Here is a 25,486-nt window from a genome sequence, read left to right on the forward strand (position 1 = left end):
CAAAACATAGCAAATTCTTACAAAACATAGCAAATTCTTGCAAAACATAGCAAATTCTTACAAAACATAGCAAATTCTTACAAAACATAGCAAATTCTTGGAAAACTTAGCTTTTCTGTCCTTCACATAGCTAATTCTTGGAAAACTTAGCAAATTCTTACAAAACATAGCAAATTCTTGCAAAACATTGCAAATTCTTACAAAACACAGCAAATTCTTGCAAAACATTGCAAATTCTTACAAAACACAGCAAATTCTTGCAAAACATAGCAAATTCTTGGAAAACTTAGCTTTTCTGTCCTTCACATAGCTAATTCTTGCAAGACATAGCAAATTCTTGCAAAACATAGCAAATTCTTGCAAAACATTGCAAATTCTTACAAAACACAGCAAATTCTTGCAAAACATTGCAAATTCTTACAAAACACAGCAAATTCTTGCAAAACATAGCAAATTCTTGGAAAACTTAGCTTTTCTGTCCTTCACATAGCTAATTCTTGCAAGACATAGCAAATTCTTGCAAAACATAGCAAATTCTTGGAAAACTTAGCTTTTCTGTCCTTCACATAGCTAATTCTTGCAAAACATAGCAAATTCTTACAAAACATAGCAAATTCTTGCAAAACATTGCAAATTCTTACAAAAAACAGCAAATTCTTGCAAAACATAGCAAATTCTTGGAAAACTTAGCTTTTCTGTCCTTCACATAGCTAATTCTTGCAAGACATAGCAAATTCTTACAAAACATAGCAAATTCTTGCAAAACATTGCAAATTCTTACAAAACACAGCAAATTCTTGCAAAACATTGCAAATTCTTACAAAACACAGCAAATTCTTGCAAAACATAGCAAATTCTTGGAAAACTTAGCTTTTCTGTCCTTCACATAGCTAATTCTTGCAAGACATAGCAAATTCTTGCAAAACATAGCAAATTCTTGGAAAACTTAGCTTTTCTGTCCTTCACATAGCTAATTCTTGCAAAACATAGCAAATTCTTACAAAACATAGCAAATTCTTGCAAAACATTGCAAATTCTTACAAAAAACAGCAAATTCTTGCAAAACATAGCAAATTCTTGCAAAACATAGCAAATTCTTGCAAAACATAGCAAATTCTTGCAAAACTTAGCTTTTCTGTCCTTCACATAGCTAATTCTTGCAAAACATAGCAAATTCTTACAAAACATAGCAAATTCTTGCAAAACATAGCTAATTCTTGCAAAACATAGCAAATTCTTACAAAACATAGCAAATTCTTGCAAAACATAGCAAATTCTTACAAAACATAGCAAATTCTTGCAAAACATTGCAAAATCTTGCAAAACATAGCAAATTCTTACAAAACATAGCAAATTCTTACAAAACATAGCAAATTCTTGGAAAACTTAGCTTTTCTGTCCTTCACATAGCTAATTCTTGCAAAACATAGCAAATTCTTACAAAAAATAGCAAATTCTTTCAAAACATTGCAAATTCTTACAAAACATAGCAAATTCTTGCAAAACATAGCAAATTCTTACTAAACATAGCAAATTCTTGGAAAACTTAGCTTTTCTGTCCTTTACATAGCTAATTCTTGCAAAACATAATAAATTCTTACAAAACATAGCAAATTCTTGCAAAACATTGCAAATTCTTACAAAACATAGCAAATTCTTGCAAAACATAGCAAATTCTTGCAATAAGAGTCCCAAACTCAAAAACAAATTTTCAGCGCGATCCGACCACCGGTTCTTGAGATACGGTGACCTGGTGTCCTTGGTACTGACTGTAAGATTTGGGAAATGGTTCGAATCCTTAGTAAATTTGGCTAACTCCATGAATATTTTGACACTTAGTCAAATTTTTGAAGAAAAAATACCCAGGTGACACCAAGCGTACCTACTGAGAGAACACCAGGTCGGAATATATTCTAAGTGTAAAAAAATTTTTGGACTTAGCCAAATTTACTAAGGATTTGAACCATTTCCCAAATCTTACCGTCGGTACCAAGGACACCAGGTCACCGTATCTCGAGAACCGGTGGTCAGATCGCGCTGAAAATTCGTTTTTGAGTTTGGGACCCTCATTGTAAGAATTTGCTATGTTTTGCAAGAATTTGCTATGTTTTGTAAGAATTTGCTATATTTTGTAAGAATTTGCTATGTTTTGCAAGAATTTGCTATGTTTTGCAAGAATTTGCTATTTTTTGTAAGAATTTGCTATATTTTGCAAGAATTAGCTATGTGAAGGACAGAAAAGCTAAGTTTTCTAAGAATTTGCCATGTTTTGCAAGAATTTGCTATGTTTTGCAAGAATTTGCTATATTTTGTAAGAATTTGCTATGTTTTGCAAGAATTTGCTATGTTTTGCAAGAATTAGCTATGTGAAGGACAGAAAAGCTAAGTTTTCCAAGAATTTGCTATGTTTGGTAAGAATTTGCTATGTTATGCAAGAATTTGCTATGTTTTGTAAGAATTTGCTATGTTTTGCAAGAATTTGCTATGTTTTGTAAGAATTTGCAATGTTTTGCAAGAATTTGCTATGTTTTGTAAGAATTTGCTATGTTTTGCAAGAATTAGCTATGTGAAGGACAGAAAAGCTAAGTTTTCCAAGAATTTGCTATGTTTTGCAAGAATTAGCTATGTGAAGGACAAAAAAGCTAAGTTTTGTAAGAATTTGCTATGTTTTGCAAGAATTTGCTATGTTTTGTAAGAATTTGCTATGTTTTGCAAGAATTAGCTATGTGAAGGACAGAAAAGCTAAGTTTTCAAAGAATTTGCTATGTTTTGTAAGAATTTGCTATGTTTTGCAAGAATTTGCTATGTTTTGTAAGAATTTGCTATGTTTTGCAAGAATTTGCTATGTTTTGTAAGAATTTGCTATGTTTTGCAAGAATTTGCTATGTTTTGTAAGAATTTGCTATGTTTTGTAAGAATTTGCTATGTTTTGCAAGAATTAGCTATGTGAAGGACAGAAAAGCTAAGTTTTCCAAGAATTTGCTATGTTTTGCAAGAATTTGCTATGTGAAGGACAAAAAAGCTAAGTTTTCCAAGAATTTGCTATGTTTTGCAAGAATTTGCTATGTTTTGCAAGAATTTGCTATATTTTGCAAGAATTTGCTATGTTTTGCAAGAATTTGCTATGTTTTGCAAGAATTTGCTATGTGAAGGACAGAAAAGCTCTGTTTTCCAAGAATTTGTTATGTTTTGCAAGAATTTGTTATGTTTTGCAAGAATTTGCTATTTTTTGTAAGAATTTGCTATGTTTTGCAAGAATTTGCTATGTTTTGTAAGAATTTGCTATGTTTTGCAAGAATTTGCTATGTTTTGCAAGAATTAGCTATGTGAAGGACAGAAAAGCTAAGTTTTCTAATATTTGCTATGTGATGGACCAAAAACCAATTTTATGCAAGATTTTGCTATGTGAAGGATCAAAAAGCTAGGTTTTGTGAGGTGAAGAGAGGCTACTTATGTCCTCAATCTTGCAAAATCTTTGTTAAGGGAGGCAGTTATGCACTTCATCTAACAAATTCTCACTTAAGGAAGGCTACTTATGTCCTTCCTAGGAAGGTGACTTCTGTCCTAATTTAGGAATGACTTTGTTTTCTTTCCATGATCCGAGCAGAGAAACCTCCATCCCTCACCTTATTTTGAATGAAGTTGTATATAGGTGGAGAACGTGATATTTCATTTATTTATTTCTACTTTAGGTAAGGTTTGGTTGTATGGAGTACTGAGCTTGATCTTTAAATCGTTTTTATGCCGCGCTGAATCGGGGCGATTCAGAGGTGAACAGTAGGCGCGCTGGTGGTAAGCCACAGCGCACCTGATTTTTAAAAGATTTTCGGCGCGGTGTTGTTAAATCGCTTGCGCACTCACTAAAATATCGATCCGCGCCAGTACAACTTTATTACTTAAGCAGTGCCAGTAAGGTATTTTATATAAAATACCGTGTCAGTATGGTATTTTATATAAAACATTAATATATAATTTATTTTAAAAATAACTATAAAAATGTTTTCACGATAGTTTTGCAATAAAATATTAAAGTAATTAAAAAAAATATCCATTTATTACATATGCAATGGGTCTTTCGTTGGGGCTCAGTGCATGATTCACCCCGATTTAAACCGGCAATGCCACTCGGTGAGTGCCATTGCCGCGCCGGGCCCGCGCCACTGCCCGATTCAAATCGCCCATGCAAATTCGATTTAAAGATTGATATTAATAATTTGATGGTGCGCCAAATGAATCGCCCCGGTTTAAATCACCTATAAACGATTTAAAGATCGAGCTCTGGTTAGCCCTGCAGGGTTAGGATGTAGGAAGGGTTTCTATGCTCGACTAGGCTCTTTGAGGGAAAGCATTTAGCAGTTAAAATCATATAGTATGTTACTGTACTATTTCACTCCGTCAGTCTGTTGTTTTTTTGCAATTCTCCAAAACGTATAAAATATTTTGATTATATCATTAGTGCAGAAAAAATTGTCTCGTGTTTTCTGAATTTGTAGAAAGTTTGATACACAAAATTACCACTATTTGTTTGGTCACATCTCATTTGTAACCAGCAACATCAAAGTCAAGTCCTTAAAGTTTTTATGCCAACTGAAGGACAAATTATTATAAAAAAGATTTAGGCATCCTCCACTCGCTTATCATACCTGAATCACATGCAACCATGACAGATGTTTGATGGGAATACCATGTCAGCCCGTCTGTTATAAAGCTTCCCTGAAAAAATATATTTTCTGCTATAATAATCGCTATATTATAACTTGGATGTTGTACCAGATATTCATGTACTCTAATAAAGTAATACTCGTTCTCATTTGACTGAAATAACGATACCCCCATCCCCCCCTTTTACCACATTCCCTCCCTTTCTACTGAATGAACGAACTTATCATTAAATGAGGTCCATGATAACATCCTACATTTACGACAAGTTTTCCCTTGTTAATTTATCCACGCATTCTATATCCCCCTCAAATTGTTTTGCGTTTATTTTCGTTAGGCCTTAATTTAAAACTCTTACAAGCGTGGACATCGGTGGAAGGGGGATTATAGCCGTTTCAAATATCTTAATTAACAAAATACCCGAGGAAGAGGTGGTGTAAGACAATATGATATGGGTGACTGACACACAACCAACGCTGATATACGACATCCTAAAATAAAAAGATTAATAGTTCACAAAGTAGGGAAACAATGACAAGCTAAAATAGTTTTAGATAAAATACAGATTAATGGTATGTCATAATATTATATTATATTTAGATCGTTTTGTGTGGCTTATATGAATTGAATATTTATATTTAAAGATTATCTATTAAATAAATTTATTTTTAATAAACCTATTACATATATGGATTTACTATTACATGGAATTAACATCAGATTATCATGTACTCTAATAAAGTGAAACATGTGGCTGGCTAAAATAACGATCCACCTCTTTTACCCCATCCCTTCCCCTTCTACTAGATGAACGAACTGACCAATAAGTGATGTCATTGTCCATGTTAGCAGTCTTAATTAACGACCTTTTTTACCCTGTCATAATATCCACATTACCCTGTCCCGTTTTAGAAAAATTTTGTTAAAATTTTTGGCCCCAGCCATAATATGGTTTATTTATGCAAAATAATGACCCATGCAAAATATTTTTTCTGTAATGCAAAAATTGCGATGGTACAAGCACTGCAAAATTTTTAAAAGAAGGTGTATCAACTTTTTTTTTATAGCTAGCCGGTTCTTTTAGTAAGTAGTAGATGTAAAATTTTTCATAGAATTCAGATATGCAATCGGTTTTTTTGTAGACCTCTTATTTTTTAAGTAATTTAAGTTTTTTTAAAACATAATTAAGTCGGTTTTAAGGTACTAAAACGCAACAAAATAAAAGAAGAAAATGGCCAGTAAGAACAAAAATAGTAAGATCTTTAATTTGACACCTTACTTTTAAAATTCTGTTGAGTAATTATTGAAAAAATCTATTTTTTTAACCTCGGTTTAATAAAAACTTTAGACCTAAATATTTTCTCAAACAGACATAAAAAACATGGGTTCATATATACCTTTAGAATCAGAAAAATATTACGAATCCATTGTAAGCAAAATTGAAAAAAAGTAAAAAAATTAAAAATTTAACAAATGGCCAATTGTATTTTTTGTTCAGGCAACACTATCGTCTTCCCTTTTTTACCCCCTCTTTACCCCCTTTTTATCCCCTTCCCATTTTTATACTCAATTCAAGAATTAAGACGTTGCCTGTACAATATAATATGATATCTCATATAATTCCTTTTATTATAGTTTATATACTATATTGTAAACTTTTTTTTTCAATTTTGCTTACAATGAATTCGTAATATTTTTCTGATTCTAAAGGTATATATGAACCCATATTTTTTTACCTGTGAAATAATAAAATTAATGTCAAAGTTTTTATTCTTGTGGGTTTAAAAAAATCGATTTTTTCAATAATTACCTGACAGAATTGAAAAAGTAAGGTGTCAAATTAAAGATCTTACTATTTTTGTTCATAATGGCCATTTTTTCTTTTTTTTGTTGCATTTTAGTACCTTAAAATCGACTTAATTTTTTTTTTTAAACTTAAATTACTTAAAAAATAAGAGGTCTACAAAAAAACCGATTGCATATCTGAATTCTATGAGAAATTTTACATCTACTACTTAGTAAAAGAACCGGCTAGCTATAAAAAAAAAAGTTGATACACCTTCTTTGCAAAAAGACCTGTTTTTAAAGCTCTTGTACCATATCAATTTTAAAGATTTTTTAAAAATTTCAATTCTAGTGTGTCAAAATAAACCTGAAATTTACCAAAAAAAATGGGGGCAGTCTCAATTCTATCATATGAAGGACAAAGGTGTAGCAAGTAATCTTTCAAAGTAAAAATTGCCAGATTTCATACACAAATAATAGGGTTAGGCCGGATTGGATGGATACAGATATCCGGCTGATCTATAATTCTGGATATCAAGTATTTAGGTATATATTGACACACTAGAATTGAAATTTCATAAAAATCTTTAAAATTGAGATGAAACAAAAGCTTTAAAAATGGTCTTTTTGCAGATTTTAAAAAGTTTGTACCTACCATCTCAATTTTAAAGATTTTTACGAAATTTCAATTCTAGTGTGTCAATATAACCCTAAATACTTAATATCCAGAATTATGAATCAGCCGGATATCTATATCTATTGATTCCAGCCAAACCCCATTATTTAGGTATGAAATCTGGCAATTTTTACTTTGGAAAATTACTTGCTACACCTTCTTCCATTATATGTTAGAATTGAGACTGCCCCCACTAGAATTGAAATTTTGTAAAAATCTTTAAAATTGAGATGGTACAAGAGCTTTAAAAACAAGTCTTCTTTGCAAATTTTAAAAACTTTGCAGTGCTTGTACCATCGCAATTTTTGCATTACAGAAAAAATATTTTGCATGGGTCAATATTTTGCATAAATCAACTATATTATGGCTGGGGGCAAAAATTTTAACAAAATTTTTCAAATCCGGGACAGGCTAATCCACATATATTCTATATCACATATTTGTTTAAAGCTACTAAAATATTTGTTTGTAAATTCTCTAGTAAATTTCTATTATAATACTAAAGTAACAGGATGTCTGTGTGTCTGTGTGTTTGTACCGAATGATCTCGCTAACCGCTGAACCGATCGGGTTCTCCTTAACAGGGTAGATTCTCATAGGTCCCGGGAAGGTTTATAACTATTTTAGGGGGAGGGTACCACCCTCCCAAGAGAAATAAAAAAATCGAAAAAAATTAGATATTCGTAGACTTCAACGCAACATTACTTAGTATCGTAGAGACTTGAAAAGAAACTTGAAAGCAACATAGCTTAGATAGGTATTGTACTTGAACAAAAAAAACATTTAAAGTGCCACTAGAGGCATCTAGGGGCGTAGCCGCTAGTTACTTATACGAGAACAAAAAAACATTATGTAATTGCACAGATATCATAAAATTAGAATTACCTATGGCATTCAGTTGCATTCTAAGCCCAGAATCTAAAGCTGAACATTCCCCACTTGTGTCTGGTTCATTGTACCCCCAATCTAAGTCGCCACCTTCACCTGAAACAATTAATATAGTAGATCTAGATTACCTGTAAGTAAATTAGACAAATAAGAATACAGTTTAAGAACAATTCGGCCATATTATTGGTTATAACGTGTACGTACAATTGTTTTTTTTTATTCATTTCATCTATCTTATCATATAAGATAGTAAGGTTTTTATGTATGAAGCTTAAGATCTCGATAACCACTGAATCGATTAGGTTCTCTATAGTCACACCCTGCCTTAACCAAATAAAGGATAAACAAAAATTACCATGAAAACGGACCATGCAGTGTTCAAATAGGACCTAGTGCCAAGTAGAATCCATTGAGAATGAAATCCTAGCTGTTCCTTCTTGGCAGATATTTCAGTTTTAAGATTTAAGGTGAAAATCCCCAAATTTGCCTAATATACAAGGTAAATCTACCTTTAATACAGGGAGATTTGATACATTGTTTCTGTAAATCGCGCTTATGAGGACACTTTTTAAATCAAATAATATCTTAGTCATGTAAAATCAATGAAGCAATCAATGATTTGACTTGAATCTGGTTAACTTGTCTATGTGTTTTACTTGTTTTCTTACTAATCTCCAATATTAGGGCATATTATTGTTTACACAATGTGTATACACTTAGAATAGAGATGTCTAGAGAACACCTCTGTCAATCAGCCAATTGGATAACACTGGAAGAACAATATGGCTATGTTTTTGGTAGAGATGTGTACAGATTTTGGCTCAAAAGAGCAAAAAGTTTTTGTTTTGTTTGCATAATGAGTCAGCTATACAAAGTTGCATATCTTAGGATAAAGCTTTGCTTGGTAAAATCGTATCCTGTAAAAACGTATTCCCGCATATAATGTAAAATATAGACAAAGGATATATAATAATAAGTCAACTATAAATATTGTATTATTGTTGTATTTCTTAGGATAGATAATTCAGATTATGGGTTCAGTTTGGTACAAACTCCTCTTCCTAATCCTTGCTTATAGGGAAGCTTAGGATTTGGCAATATTTAGCTTGAGATCTTCAGTAAACTTAATGAAACAGACCAAAAGTTCTTGGCTTATATTCATCAACCTTATGGAGTTAATCTTCAAAATATCTGATTGGTACCAAACAGTTAGACCAGGGAAATAGATTTTTGGAAGTCTGAAGAACAAAGATAAGAAGAATCCTTCTCCTCCATCAATAGTTATAATCATATTCACACTCAGCACAAACCTTAGGTTCCACCAAGGCAGCAAGTTTTTATTAAGTATAAAGCTTTACAACAGCCCAAAGCAGAAGAGAAAATAAAAGAAGAAACATAAGCTTGAAGGAAACCTCACCACAACAGAGTAGTATACATAATTTAATTCATAGTGAGGAAAGGTACGTTTGGTACAATTAGAATTAGACTTCCATTATATTAAACAAATTCAATTAAGAAAGGCTTCTAAAAGAAACAGATTAATTACAAATTATCACTTAGCACTTTTGAAATACTTCAAAACACAATATTAAATCAATGAAGCCTAGATTATCATACAGACAAGGAATCAAATAACCTGTATTATCATGTCTTAGACCAATAAATATAGTATATCTAGAAGGTCAAACTGGACCCATAATCTGTCAAACTATAAAAAATTCTAACATACAAACACAAGGTTTTTTGTTTGTTATGTACAGTCAAATCATATAATACAGCAATGAAATATTTCCACAAAATAATTTATAGAAAGCTAACTTTATCCAAAGAAATTCAACTATTCATAGTTGACTTACTATATATGTTTTATCATTTGTTTCACATTATTTAAGATAATACATTTTTACAAGATATGTTTTACCCAAGCAAAGCTTTGTCCTATAAAATGCTACTATTTATAGGTGACTCATTATGCAAACAGAATGAAAACATTTTGCCCTTTTGAGCCAAAATCTATACACATTTCTACCAATAACATAGCCAGATTGTTCTTCCAGTATTATCCTATTGGCTGATTTACAAAGGTGTTCTCTAGATATCTCTATTCTAAGTGTAAACACATTGTGTAAAGAATTCTATGCCCTTATGTTTGAGATGATTAAGAAAACAAGTAAAACACATAGACAAGTTAACCAGATTCGAGTCAAATCACAACTGCTTCAATGATTTTACATGACTAAGATATTATTTAATTTAAAAAGTGATCTCATTAGCGATTTATAGAAAAAAAGTATCTAATCTCCCTGTATTAAAGGTAGATTTGCCTTGTATATTAGGCAAATTTAGTGATTTTCACCTTAAATCTTAAAACTGAAATATCTGCCAAGAAGGAACAGCTAGGATTTCATTCTCAATGGATTCTTTTTGGCAGTAGGTCCTATTTGAACGCTGCATTGTCCGTTTTCATGGTAATTTTTGTTTATCCTTTTTTTGGTTAAGGCAGGGTGTGTAGTGTGAGCAAAATTTAGAGTAGCATTGCTAATAAAAAATTGTATATTAAAGTTTTGACACTGTGACTTTGTACTATGACTTCAGGGATAAGGTATAACTAACAAGCGCTTTAATTCAGGAAAAGGTATAACCAACAAGCGAAAGAAATATAAAATAATATTTGGGGGGCAAATGGAGAGGTCGTCAATTTCACGATGTGTTGCCACCCAACGACAGCTGAAAAAACGCATATAGGTTTTGTGATTTTTTTTCAAATTAATTTCATTGTTGGTATAAGCTGCTATGACATGGATAAATCTAAAAACAAAACAAAAATGAAATTGTCTGTTCTATATTTAAAATTGTACTTATTTGATAAAATTATGTTGAAGATGTTTGTATTCTATATTAAGACTGTGAGAAAATCTCTTATTTTGACTTTGGACTTTATTAACCACCCCTTGTCTTAAGCTTAAAAAAGTAAAAGGATGCCTAACTGTTATTATTACCTCTTCTGTAGCTAAAAATTATTGGTCAAAATAACCAAATTAAGTTCATAAAAGTTCCCAAAGTTTTTAAGTTAACCAAGAAGAGAACGTGTTATAAAAAAGTATTCTTGACTGTTTAATGTTTCCTCCCCCCTGCTTGGAAGTAGGGGGAGTTTAAAGGCCCAAATGGTTCACTACCAAAAACTGAATTTTGTAATATTTAAAAGAAGTTGTATCAACTTTTTTTTTTATAGCTAGCCGGTTCTTTTAGTAAGTAGTAGATGTAAAATTTTTCATAGAATTCAAATATGCAATCGGTTTTTTTGTAGACCTCTTATTTTTTAAGTAATTTAAGTTTTTAAAAAAAATAATTAAGTCGGTTTTAAGGTACTAAAACGCAACAAAATAAAAGAAGAAAATGGTCAGTAAGAACAAAAATAGTAAGATCTTTAATTTGACACCTTACCTTTAAAATTCTGTTGAGTACTTATTGAAAAAATCTATTTTTTTAACCTCGGTATAATAAAAACTTTAGACCTAAATATTTTCTCAAACAGACATAAAAAACATGGGTTCATATATACCATTAGAATCAGAAAAATATTACGAATCCATTGTAAGCAAAATTGAAAAAAATTAAAAAATTAAAAAATTACAGAAATGGCCAATTATTTTTTTTGTTCAGACAACACGATTGTCTTTCCTTTTTTACCCCCTCTTTACCCCCTCTTTACCCCCTTCCCATTTTTATACTCAATTGAAGAATTAAGACGTTGCCTGTACAACATAATATGATATTTTCATATAATTCCTTTTATTGTAGTTTATATACTATATTGTAAACTTTTTTTTTCAATTTTGCTTACAATGGATTCGTAATATTTTTCTGATTCTAATGGTATATATGAACCCATATTTTTTTATTTGTGAAATAATAAAATTAAGTTCAAAGTTTTTATTCTCGTGGGTTTAAAAAAATCGATTTTTTCAATAATTACCTGACAGAATTGAAAAAGTAAGGTGTCAAATTAAAGATCTTACTATTTTTGTTCATAATGACCATTTTCTTTCTTTTTTTTTGTTGCATTTTAGTACCTTAAAATCGACTTAATTTTTTTTTTTTTAAACTTAAATTACTTAAAAAATAAGAGGTCTACAAAAAAACCGATTGCATATCTGAATTCTATGAAAAATTTTACATCTACTACTTACTAAAAGAACCGGCTAGCTATAAAAAAAATAGTTGATACACCTTCTTTACTTGAATTTGTTTATTTTGCATTACGTGGCATAGCTGCGCAAGAATAAAATTTATTTTGAAATACATTTTATGAAAAAAATATGTACTTACAAGTCTGTCATATGCAGAGTGGGAGGGTAAACTGAACTGTAAATTAAACTAGTACCCAAGGTTATCTTATTAATTAACTGACTATGAGTGCTTCTTCTAAATATTGATTAGTTGGTTTAAACTTGCGGTATAATAGATTTTCAACCAATAATTTCATTATATTATTTTTTTTATCAATATTATGAGTTATATACTCCAATCTTTTCTCCCAACCACCCCAACCATAAAGCAGGGAAAGAACTCGAACCTGTTACCTCACAGCTTATTTGAATAATGTAAAGCGATACTTAAACCTTTGGTTTCTGTTTGAAAGTGTATGCTCTGTTTTTCAGCTTGTAGGCCATATTTTCTTGGAGTAAATGCACGAGGAGCTCGCCTCTCTGTAAGTTCCAGGTCCCATACCCAGTTTCCAGCTTTTCTAAATATTAGAAATACAAATTTAGTGGCATTCTGCGCTTTTCCCCAAAGTTTTAAAAATTAGCCAAAATAAGTGAAGTTGCATTAGTTCTCGAACCCAAAGTTCAAGAAAACCAAAGGATTGAATTATGGGGGTACCCAGTACCCAGTATAACCTAACCTTTCCTCACTTAAATTAATAAACAAACGATAAGCTACCTTTTTCAGTTTTGGTTTAAGATAATAGGGGGGGGGGGGAGGTGGGGAGGGATATTTATGTAATTTGTGTTCTGTATGATGTCATTCTTGTTCATTAAATATTTTTAAAAAGTTGTAAATAACAAAAAAATATTTTATAAATACTTACTTAATTAAATCAGCCCATGCATATAATTTCAGTCTTTCTGCCTTAGATTTTTCTTTCAGATACTCTCTTAATATTATATAATTAGTATAAAATACAAAAAAAATTATGTGTGTCCGTTTAGACCAAACAAGTTTAGTTTCTTTTTTTGTGTGACTCAATTATAATTAAAACGCATAGGTTCTTTCACTCAAAGGGCCTGTTGAATACTAAACCCCACCCCCCTTAAAAAAAAACTATAATAAGGTGTGAGTAGTTTTTCTCCTATGCGTAACTGTATTGGTAATTTTATCTAGTGGTTTTCAGAAAAGTAAGAAAAATCTCTTTTGATAATTCGAATGGTTGACTCAAATTGTGTTGTGTATTTCAATGTCTCTTTTAAGTAAGTTTTCAAAGACGACATTTTGGTCCGGATTCAAATTTTGAGAATTGTGTACGACATTTGTGTTATTTTTGTGCATAGCACAAGATTGTGTTTGGATTTTGTTGATAGAACAGAAGGGTTCCTTTTTTGAGAGAAAATGTTGTATTTTTGTGCATATGAGAGCTTGTGTAGTGGAATGAGGTCTTAATGAATGATCATTACGTCTGTTAGGTCCTAATTGAAAAGTCGGCTCTGTTTGGATTGCAGCCGCAACACTAACCCAATCAAATTGCCTTAATCCTGCAGGTCTAACTTGTACCCAATGAAAATTAACCTAGCTAACCTGCCCTAAATTATTTATTAAAAAATAGGAATAATTCCAAAGCTCAAAAGGCACTTTGAGGGAAACCGTTATTAAAAAGTAAATTACTTGATATGTTCATAGGCAGGCTGGTCTTCAACTACAGAGTTGTGAATTAGATTCATTCCCTTGGCTTTGCACTCGTCCTTGGCCTTAAAATATTAAATTCTTTTATGTAATTAATAGGATACTTTCTTTTTGTAGCAAGGACTGATATTGTTCTCCTTTATAGGGTCCTGGGAAAATTTATAACAAGTTTAGGGAGGTTATCACCACCCTCCCAAGAGAAATTTCATCTAGAAAAAAACTACTAGTGTTCCAATCATTCCAGTGATCATTAGATAAATTGTTTTTCATTTACATTATATTAATTACTAGCAGCTTCGCCCCTAGGCTCTAGGGGCTTTGCCCCAAGAGGTGATCAAAAAAAAAGTTATGTTGAAATTCGTAAAAAAAGAAGGACCATGGCAATCTTCTACAAAAAAAATGGGGGGGATTTTTTTGTTTTTAGGGGGGTTGGGGGTGTCCCTCCTCCAACAAAATAGCCTAAAACCACCACAGGACCAGTAGGTATATTCCCTGAAGAGTAGAATCCGATCGGTTCAGTGGTTACCGAAATCTTAAGCTTCAGACGGACGGACGGACGGAAAGACGGACAGACATCAAGCTACTTTGAATTATAGATATGTACCATATATTATTACATTTGGTTTCACTCCCATACTTTATGGGATCTTTTTTTATGAGGGATAGGTGGCTATTGTTGGTGGCCTGTGTTAAAAAACCTTGAACCATGTTATGACAAATAGGGATATTTACTGAAAAGCAGAGCCTAATTGGGTCAGCAGTCCGTGAGATCTTAAATTAGAGACAGACAAACAAACGGACACACATCATTCTACTTTGTATTATAGATGTAGAATTAAAGTTTTTGCGTAGTTTTTCCTTCAATATAAAGTAATCTTACATTAGAATAAAAAGAAAATAATGTTATGAAAAATATACATCAAAGAATCGTATAAATGACAAACCGGGAAAAATAAGAAAATATTTACTGTCAATATTTCATTTGGGTTGACACTTTTCTTATAGAATTCCTATGTTTTTGTTTGACAGAGTTTGATGGAAATAAGATAAACAGCATTTTCTAGATTTTAGACGTTCGACAATAGCATTCGGGTGCTTTCCCTTTCAGTGCCTATTACGCATTGAAATCCCCTAGCCAAAATGTGGGTACTTTTATTAAATCTTGATTGGTTGGTTCATTAACAAATAAAAATTTTTTTTGCGCGCTTCGCCCGCATTTTTAATACTAGATATTTAATATAATTTAAATTACCCCCCCCCCAAAAAAAAAAAAAAAAATTTTACCCCGGGGGGAAATTTTGGGGGGGTAAACAAAATTTACCCCTGCCAACAGATTTCAGTGGGGGTGAACAAAATTTACCCCTGCCAACAGATTTCAGTGGGGGTAATTACCCCCCCCCCTTCCCAAGAAAATTTTACCCCCGGGGTAAAAATTTTGGGGGAGGTAAAAAAATTTGCGGCGCGCTTCGTGCGACATTTTACCCCCCCCCCCAAAAAAAAAGCTTGGACGTCTATGATCATTGGGTCTGTAGATCTGTTTATTGTCAATCGTTGATTGGTTACCTGTTGATAGTCTAATGTTTTCATGTTCTCATTCAAAATAACACAGGACCCGTTCACAACTTTTCTATCCTTAATTAATTTTATATTTAGTTTCAAAAACATTATAACTATACATAAATCATAGAAAGGTAATGAAAAGTACATTCAATTTGGAGCAGGATTTTCAAAGATTTTAGGGTTTATAAAAAAGGCTTTACTACTTTACATATATTACAAGCGACTTTGCCCTAAGAGTAAATTAAAAAATAATGATGTGAGTATGAAAATCATTACATCTTCAATTACCTACCCATCCGAAAAAATTGCGATTGGGTCGCCAATTTTCGCGAATAAATGGAAAATTCGCAAAATATATGCGAAATTTTTGTTTTAAATTGGGGGGTTATTTTTTGTTTTTTGGGGGGGTTAGCGGTCTCCCACCCTCCAAGAAAAACGCTTAAAACCACCACACGACCAGTAGGTATATTCCCTGAATAGAGTAAAATCCAATCAGTTTAGTGGTTACCGAGATCTTAAGGGACGGACAGACATACAGATGGACGGACGGACGGACAGACATCATTCTACTTTGCATTATAGATAGGATATAACAGGTATAACAACTATTTTTTTTTTACATAAGATAAATTCAAAGTAGAAATATTTAAATTTCCGACCCATTATTGAAATCTACAGAAAGGGTAATTTTATATGTCATTATTGAGGATGAATATCATTTATTGTCCAATGTCGACTCTATCCCTTTAGATATCTCCATTTTATTTAAGTTCAATTTTAAAAATAATACAAAATAAATAAAAAATATCAAATCTTTAAATGAATAGGTAATTTTCTACTTACCCTATCAACCTCTGAATCTCCAAAACAATTTTGTATATTGGTGTTATACATATTTTGTTCGTAGCTGTCATGATTATTCGTCTGATTGTAGAAATATCCTACCAAAATAAATGCTTATTCAACCAGTAGAGTTTATGAGTAAAGCTGTTTTGAGATCATTATTGACGTTCCTTGCTAAACAAGAATCTAATCTAAATTATGGTATTGTACTTCCTTGAAAAAAAGAAAATTGCAATAGATCAATAAACTTTCAAACGTAAAAAAAACATTTCTTATAGATAAGAAGCGCAGCAACTCTTTAAGTGGAGTAAGCCCGTCTGTCGCAACATTAAATTATTTTAGATAAAATTCTTTTATATTTTGTACAATTTATTGTGTTGATCTCACCATCTAAGATGATAAATCTTTTGTCTATTGGATTGAAAAGAGCCCCAACTGTAGATTATAATTAGTGGTTTAAAGTAAACGTTTGGACACTTAACATAATGAACCAACCAATCAAAATTTAATAAAAATTTCCAAAGACCTAAGCCAACGAATAAGATAATGTGGTTATAAAACTTTGGTTACTAGTATAATAATCAGCCCAATTTGCCCTCTCTCCCTGAAAAAAGAGCATTTTCCTGTGAAAACTTGAACTTGACACAGATACACCGGTGACCTTACTGGAATTGAACCGAACTCGAAACTCAAATATCTAAACATAAATGAAAATATAACAGCAGAATTTTAGATAAATTAAATGTTGACAGGAAACTTAAGGGATAAAACAATCTATAATACAAAGTAGAACGATGTCTGTCTGTCTGTTTGTTTGTGGCGAAACATCTCGCTAACCGCTGAACCGATCGGGTTTTTCTTAACAGGGTAGCAAGAATAATTGGGTATAGTCCCTTTCGTAACATCGCACCTTATGGGGCGATTCTTCGTATTTTTCACAGTAGCTTTTCTCCTATTTCTAGCCCCTGGCTCCAACCCTGCGGGGCCAATTACCTAACCCAATATAACCTAACCTAACCTAAAATAACCTTAAAAAGCCATTATAAAAATACGATGAATCGCCCCTTATGGGGCAATGTTACAAAAGGGACTATTCCCGAACAATTTGACTTAATCAGCTTGTACCCAATTTTACAGAATTATGCAAAGAAAAAATAATGCACTTAAGTATTCATTCAATTATTGTAAACAAAATTACCCCTTCTGTAGATTGAATTATTAGTGAAAAGTTTTTATTTGTACCAACCAATCAAACTAATTATACCAAATAGAAGATTTACAGTCAAATGTCCCTTCCCTCCATGTGAATATTGAAAATAAGAGTTACTGCTGAAATAACGATATTTATAAATGACTTCATTTTTATGTTGACATCTCAACTACACTATTTCTTTAGAAAGCACGTTTACTAAGACCTATAAAAAGGCTTGTCTTATTGAGCAACCTTCTGAAAACTAATCTAAAATTTTATGATATTTTAGTTACTAGCGGTTCGCCACTAGCATCTAGAAGAGAAAGGTAGAAAAATTGCCTAAAATCAATTAAAGACTTGAATCTGAAATACAAATTAGCCTAATACCATCCCAAGACCTATTTGAAGCTCCCTTAAAATGAAAAAAATACCAATCGGTTCATTAGTTATAGAAATCTTAGGCTGCAGACAAAAAAACCTTACTACTTTGTAATATAGAATAGTCATGAAATATTTGATATGTATGTGTATAACAAAATTATTAAGTGCAGTTTCATGTAAAGGTCCAACATATACATTTATTATTTATTGAGAAATTATCAGGGATCTCTAGGGATAAGACAATGAACGATGAATATATGTATCCCCAATATCATCCCTTCTTAATTTTTAATTCATTGGTCAAAAAGTTTGGAAACTGAAGGTTTGAACTGCAGAGTCAAGATGTAATGAAAGTATCTAGTGTTTATAAGCCCACGAATGAAAGGACAGGTTTCTAAAACTTTGGGTACCAGTATAATTTGCAGTGCAATATCTGTTCCCTCATTTCCTGGAAATTATTGACATTCGCCTTCAGAGAAAACATATGGTGTGTATTTACTTCCACATATTGTCACACGGACCACGTTGTAGGGGGACAATTTGACTCAAAAATCAGCCATGGAACGTCATAAAAATGAGGGTGATGAGAAAAGAAGTGGAAAAGAAAAACCCTAAAAAAAGAGATGGATAATCCCTCATTTTTGACGTCACATGGTTGAATTTTGAGTCACTTTGTCCCTTTACTCCACGTTAATTATAAACTGGATGCTCATTACAAGCTTAATCAACTTTAGAAATCTAATCAGTTTTTCTTAAATAGCAAAATCAAGAAAGTCACATTTCCTTATAGCGTTACATATGGAGTTAGAGACTAGCATACAAAGGGAATTATAGAGTAGCTGTAATGGATTTATTATAACTTGGACCTTACACCAGATTATTATGTACTCTAATAAAGTAATACTTGCAGCTAGCTAAAATAACTCTCCCAGTTCCCCTCCCAGTGTAAAGGATGAACGAACTAACCAATAAATGATGTCCTTGTTAGCAACCTAAATTTACTACCATTTTAACCCCTGTCACAATATCCACATATGTTCTATATCCATTTAAGCGGTTTTGTTGATTTAATAATGTGATACCTAGGGAGAAGTGTAGGGACACCAAATCCAATATTAATACACCTTTATGTCAGGGTTGGGTATTCTGAAGAAAGATCAGCTCCAAATGGATTTCCTATTCGAGCCCTAGTTTCCTAAAGTGTACAGCAGATAACCCAATTATTGCAGACCCTATTTTCAGCTACTCCGGAAATTTGTGAGAACAAAGCGATTTATACATTATACATTCAAAATTTTAATGTTTAAAATTTTAATATTTTTTTTGGAAGTTTGAAGCTTTTTTAGCTAGTAGCAAATTTCGAAATAGGACGCGGACGCTAGGTACACTTTCGGAAACTAAATTGGAGTTCATCTGAAGAAAATAATATTTGAATAGGAACCAAAATTTGTATGTATTAAGATAGATTTTCTAATTAATGGGATATTGAAAGCAAATTTAACTTTCCACAAAAATTTTGATGGCCAGTAAGTTTACATAAACGGCTTAACAATTTGATCCACAAGTTTAGGATAGGTAATGATCTTTTATGAAAAATACAACAAACCCTTATAAATTGAATTGAAAAAGGCTATTAAACACAAAAAAGGAGGTGGTTGGGTATGCTTGAGTGGGTTTACACCCAGGAAATCAAAGTTCTTTTTCTGAATTTTTATACACATACCTGTCATATTTATTTTTCTCTCCAACAGAGAAAATAAAATAGAAAAATCAGAATCTGTCTTTTTATACGACAAATAAAGATACAAAATATATACATTTTTATTGGGGATTATTTTATAATAATAAACGACCAAGCTAATATTGCTTGATTCACTTCTACAAAAGACAAAATGAATTAATATTTATTTCTTTCATCGTATTATAACCGGCTTTCCGCGGATATAAAATGTACAATTATAAGATTAAAACCAGTTTTTTTTAGCCCCGAGGTGCATTTTTATATTCGTAGAAAGCTGGATATAATACGATGCTAGACATAGTTTTTTCGCATGGATGAGAACCGGTTTCTATCCACCGGATTCGAATGAATACGAGAAAAATGATTGCTAAAATCGAAATATATCTTCATGTCTTAGAATAGTTATTTTTTTTACAAATAGGTTGAAAAACATACTAATTTTAAAATATAAATAAGAATGACAACATTCATAAGTAGCAAAGCACAACCAGCATATGTCATACAAAAACAAATATATATGTATGTGATGTATAGTCCCTTTCTTCCTGACTTGAGAGCAATGTATGTATTTTGTATATTAGCTTTGAGTTCTTGTGTCAACCGTTTCGGAGCAAGACATTGCTCTGCAACACGACACGAACATAAAGTGAATAGTTGCCTTAATATTTAATATTATTATTGTATGTTTATCTTGTCTTGAATTAATACACTTTATAAGAATATTTAGCTGTTTGTTCTTGCTATTACTACACGTCATTTTGGCGCAGTCGGTAGGATACGAACCTACGCTCCCAAAGGGAATCTGATTTCGACATGTAGTGTAGTACGAATCTATAGCTCAGATTTTCTTTTAATTGTATTATTTCTTTGCTTTATTTTTGTTCAGGAAATTTTTGGACGCGATGACGGTGGACATTGCTCATTTCAGGAAGTTGTCCAAGGCGGAGAAGCTTGAGTGTATGGTCGAATTGCTGGCCTCGATGCAGGGTGATATTCAGTCCTTTAGGGATAAGCTGAATAAGCTGGATAACCTGTTTAACCGAATGGCGCCGCTGGAGACGAAGGTTCAGGAAATTAAGGATCATGTTGATACCAACAGTGCTGCGGTTACAGGATTAGCTATTAGTATGGACAATTTCGAAGCTCAAACTGCTATTGAAAAATTTTGTTTCCTTGAACAAGAAAGTTTGGTGGTGTTGCCAACACTTTCTATGGACAATTTCAAAGCTCCAATTGCTAATGAAAAATTGTGTTTCCTTGAACAAGAAAGTTTGGTGGTGTTGCCAAACAGGTTAGGGGGGGGAGAGTGTATAGGTGGAGAGGACCAGGTAACAGTCAAGGAGATGGTGAACCAGGTCGAACCTCTGGAGGAGGAGAGACATGTGATGCTGGACCAGGTCGAATTCCTGGACCAGTTATGCTTGAAGAATGGAGAGATGGTGAACCAGGTCGAACCCCTGGTGAAGGAGAGATATGTGATGGTTAAGAACACCATGTCATCATCCTGTCCATTGAAGGACACCACGACACCATCCTGTCTAGTGAAGGACAACATGTGGGTGGAGGACACCAACATAATGTCCAGGGAAAGATATGTGCCGCCCTGGACATGTACTATGTTGGTGGAGGACACCATGAAAGGGGAGAAGGTGCCGCCCTGGACATTGCAGGACAACATGTGGGTGGAGGACACCAACATAATGTCCAGGGAAAGATATGTGCCGTCCTGGACATGTACTATGTTGGTGGAGGACACCATGAAAGGGGAAAAGGTGCCGCCCTGGACATGTATCAGCAGGGAGAGAAGGATAGACATGTGTTGTTAAAAAATTATCCTTTTATAGTTTGTTTCTACAGGGAGACAGTTGAGTATTGTTAAAAATTGTTAAAAATGTATTCTCTCTATCCTTTTATAGTTTGTTTCTACAGGGAGACAGTTGAGTATTGTTAAAAATTGTTAAAAATGTATTCTCTCTACAGTTTATTCCTTTCTACAATTTGCAGGGAAGCAAGGATTACATGTATTTCTTTCTATAGCTTATTCAGGACAGACGTGTATTGATTAAACGAGTATTTCTTTCTACAATTTGCAGGGAAGAAGGATTTTCTCTACAGTTTTGGATTGTATCAACAGGATATACATGTACTACGGCCTACGGCGATTTGACGGCGGTGTGGCGGCGATTGATTTTTGTAGTTTTGCAATTAAGATATCTATAATTGAATAAGTTTTGTATCTGATAGATTTGACGGCTTATAAAAATGTATAGAAGTTGTGCTTCTGGAAGTATTTTTATTTAGGAAATAAAACTCGCAGATGTTATGTTGACATACAAATCATAGATTATTTGTGGAGCAACTTTTTCTAGAATGAACGAAAATTTATCTGCTATTGTTATATCCCTGTATATTACTGATCTTACTCGGAGATGTTATGTTACAAATCATATAGATTATTTGTGGAGCAACTTTTTCTAGAATGAACGAAAATTTATCTGCTATTGTTATATCCCTGTATATTACTGATCTTACTCGATTTTTTGGGAATGAACGTCAATTTATTTTCCATTGTTGTATCCATTGCTAATCAATGTAGATCTCTGATATTATTCGAATTAGTGGGATAAATGTTAATTTATCTGCCATTGTGGTGTCCATGCATAAGGTTAGAATGTATAACATATAATTTGGAAAGCGCTGACATTGTTTAAATAATAAGAAGAGAAACGAAGCAACTCTATAAAGTTTGTGATGGAAAATAATTTGATTTATGGTAATTATTTGAATTCTGGAAATATAACATTTTGTTAACTATTGAATACGAGTTTATGAGATTATGTTATTATGAAAATCAAAATATATGCATTTATTTTTTTTTTGTTTTGTTACACTGGAATTGGATATTTGGATATATTTATTTTTGTTTCAGACTATTGTGGTGTCTAACAGAGATAAGAATAATAAAAAAATTGAAGATGGATTAATTTCAACGAAAATAGGAATACAATTTTGTAAAATTGTTAATGGAAGAAAATTGATTTAATTAAATGTTAATATCGTGATTTTATGAAAATTGGATAAAAATTTGAAATTAGATACTTTAAAAAGTATTAGAATTTTGATGAAAGGCTGTAAATTGTTTTAAAAGTTGAGTCAGTTATTATGGTTCTAAGTATTTAATTTTAAAACAATTATATTGCGGTTTATGTATAAATAAGAGTAAAGCTACTCTTAAGTTTATATGAATGGAAACAAAATATTTTGAATATGGTTAAAATGTGCTATGAATAATAACGATTGTACTTGCGTGAAGATAGATATGTGATCTTTGATCTGTGATATATTATTCATAGTACGAAATTTCTATTATAGATAGAACAGAAATTTTGTTTGTTTTGTTTTTGAATTTACGTTGATTTGGATTGATACATACTTGTCATCATGATCAGTAGAATGTGATATTTGATTGGTGGGCGGAATTTTTGTGGATTTAACTAGATTTATTTTAAACAATTAAATGGCGATTTAAGATTGGAATGCATAACTCAGCAAAAATTTTTAATGAAGCAAAAAATTGTTATTCAGTATTTGATTATGATGTGAGATAGAGAGAGAGAGAGAGAGAGAGAGAGAGAAAGAGAGAGAGAGAGTGAGAGAGAGATATGTGTGTAGAATTGGATTGTACAATGGACATATTATATGTGGATTAATTATGATATGTGTGCAGAATTGAAATGTATAATGGACATATTATATATATATGAATGAATTATCGGAAATATTTGTATAGTAGGAAATGAATGGATTGTACAATGGACATATTATATGTGGATTAATTATGATATGTGTGCAGAATTGAAATGTATAATGGACATATTATATATATATGAATGAATTATCGGAAATATTTGTATAGTAGGAAATGAATGTTATTGGAAATATTTGTATGGAGAGAAGAGAAAACTTGTTGATGTGTGTACAATGGATATATTATTTATGGATGTTTGTTGAAAATGAATCGGAAATATTTGTATATTAGGAAATGAATGTTATTGGAAATATTTGTATGGAGAGAAGAGAAAACTTGTTGATGTGTGTACAATGGATATATTATTTATGGATGTTTTGACAATAGATCTATTATATATAGGATTGTGTAGGGAAGAGATGTCTATTGTGTATATCTATATCCAATGATGGGTGATGCAATATAGATTAATACTAAATGTGTTGTTTAGACTTGGTGGTTAAATGTTGCAAGTTTAGTTTGACTTATATATGACTTCTATTGTAATTGAAACGTTTTCGAATATGATGTATAAACCAAGGATATTAATATTCATAAAAATGGAGCATTAACACTTGTATAGTGTCAAAATTAAATAATCAGAATATACATATAAGATTCAATGCAAAAATTGTAAGCAAATTTGTTTGTAATAAACAAGGAAGACAACATTAATAAAAGCGAAGTATTGAATGGTAGGACAAACGAACATCAACACTTGCATAGTGTCAGAACTGAATAATCTTTGTAAAAACAAGGAAGACAACATTAACAAAAGCGAAGCATTGAATGGTAGGACAAACGAACATCAACACTTGTATAGTGTCAAAACTGAAAAAATAAGTGCATAAGAGTCGATGTAAAATTGTAAGTAAATGTGTTAAAAAAGAACTGATTGAAACAGATTGATGTTTTACTTACATTTTATGAACTTGCTTATAGAGTGGCTTCGCTTATAAACCGCTTAACACGTAGAACATCTACTTGTTGTTGGGTAGGTGATAGGTTTGAATCTCGGTCTGACACTGAGTCATAACTAACAAAGTTAAAAATGGTTCCTACTGCTACTATGTGAGATGTGTGACGTTAAAGTTAGAGTGGGGAAATGTTTTCTTGAAAAAGGTTGTGCATCTCAGAGTGTTGGTTGTCTGAAGGGTGATTGGATGCTTGACACTGTAATCATAAAGTATTGTACTTTGTTGTCCCAGGAATCAATATACATCAAATCAATCGGATAATTAGATCATATGAAATTATTGACACCGCAATCATAAAGTATTGTGCTTTATTGTCCCAGGAATCAATATACATCGAATCAATCGGATAATTAGATCATATAAAATTATTGGATAATTAGATATTTTAACTGCTTCGATTATAATGTTGAATTTTGTTGTTCCCGGAATTAGTATACAATCGGATAATTAGATCATATAGAAATTTGTGGTCAAATCAACATGTTTACAAATGGAAGTACGGACGTCATAGAAATGATTATAGTGTTGCTACGTTTTTTAAATTGTACCTACCTGCTGCAGAAATCACCATGAAAAGTTCGAAATACAAAAAGTAGATAGATGTAAAGTATGGATGGGCGGACCGAATCTAATTATAGAAAAAACAAATATATCAATAACACAGGGTGGTGAATCAAAATGGTCGTATGGATGGGCGGACCAAACCTAATTATAGGAGAAGAATTATATAAATAACACAGGGTGGTGAATCAAATTGCACTCAAACTTGAAATTGAAACATTATGTGTTGCTCAATTTTGGATGAATCAAATTAACGTGAATAGATGTGGGCGGATTTCAATCTATTTAAAAACTTGGAATATAATGAACGTATTGCGAAAGTTTTGGTGGATCAGAATAAAATGGAAAATATTGAGGGGTGGATTGAAATCTACTAAAACTTGGAATTATAATGGATGTGTTAAGTTTTTGTTTAAGCTTAAATTTTATTAAGGACACTCGATATAGAATAGTATATATTGCGATTTAGTGATGTTGATTCAGCAAAATTATTTATGAAGCTTAGAATTTCATGAAGCAAAATTGTTATAATGCA

The 25,486-nt window shown here is 31.9% G+C and overlaps 1 protein-coding gene across 1 annotated transcript in view; it reads right to left on the reverse strand.

Annotated features, from left to right (window-relative positions):
• The window catches only part of LOC145325424 (uncharacterized), a 47,751-nt gene that overhangs the window by 13,444 nt on the left and 8,821 nt on the right, over positions 1-25,486 (reverse strand). The window contains exons 7-15 of the mRNA XM_080168411.1: positions 16,934-17,009; positions 16,313-16,408; positions 15,473-15,541; positions 13,892-13,974; positions 13,101-13,166; positions 12,631-12,755; positions 8,006-8,104; positions 5,080-5,150; positions 4,644-4,713 (exon numbers count right to left, since the gene is read on the reverse strand). Of these exons, the coding sequence (XP_080024537.1) occupies positions 4,644-4,713; positions 5,080-5,150; positions 8,006-8,104; positions 12,631-12,755; positions 13,101-13,166; positions 13,892-13,974; positions 15,473-15,541; positions 16,313-16,408; positions 16,934-17,009 (755 nt within the window). The remainder of the gene's footprint in view (positions 1-4,643; positions 4,714-5,079; positions 5,151-8,005; positions 8,105-12,630; positions 12,756-13,100; positions 13,167-13,891; positions 13,975-15,472; positions 15,542-16,312; positions 16,409-16,933; positions 17,010-25,486) is intronic.

This window comes from Acartia tonsa, chromosome 8 (genome assembly GCF_053477335.1).
Source record: "Acartia tonsa isolate MP-2025a chromosome 8, ASM5347733v1, whole genome shotgun sequence".
Taxonomy (NCBI): Eukaryota; Metazoa; Arthropoda; class Copepoda; order Calanoida; family Acartiidae; genus Acartia; species Acartia tonsa.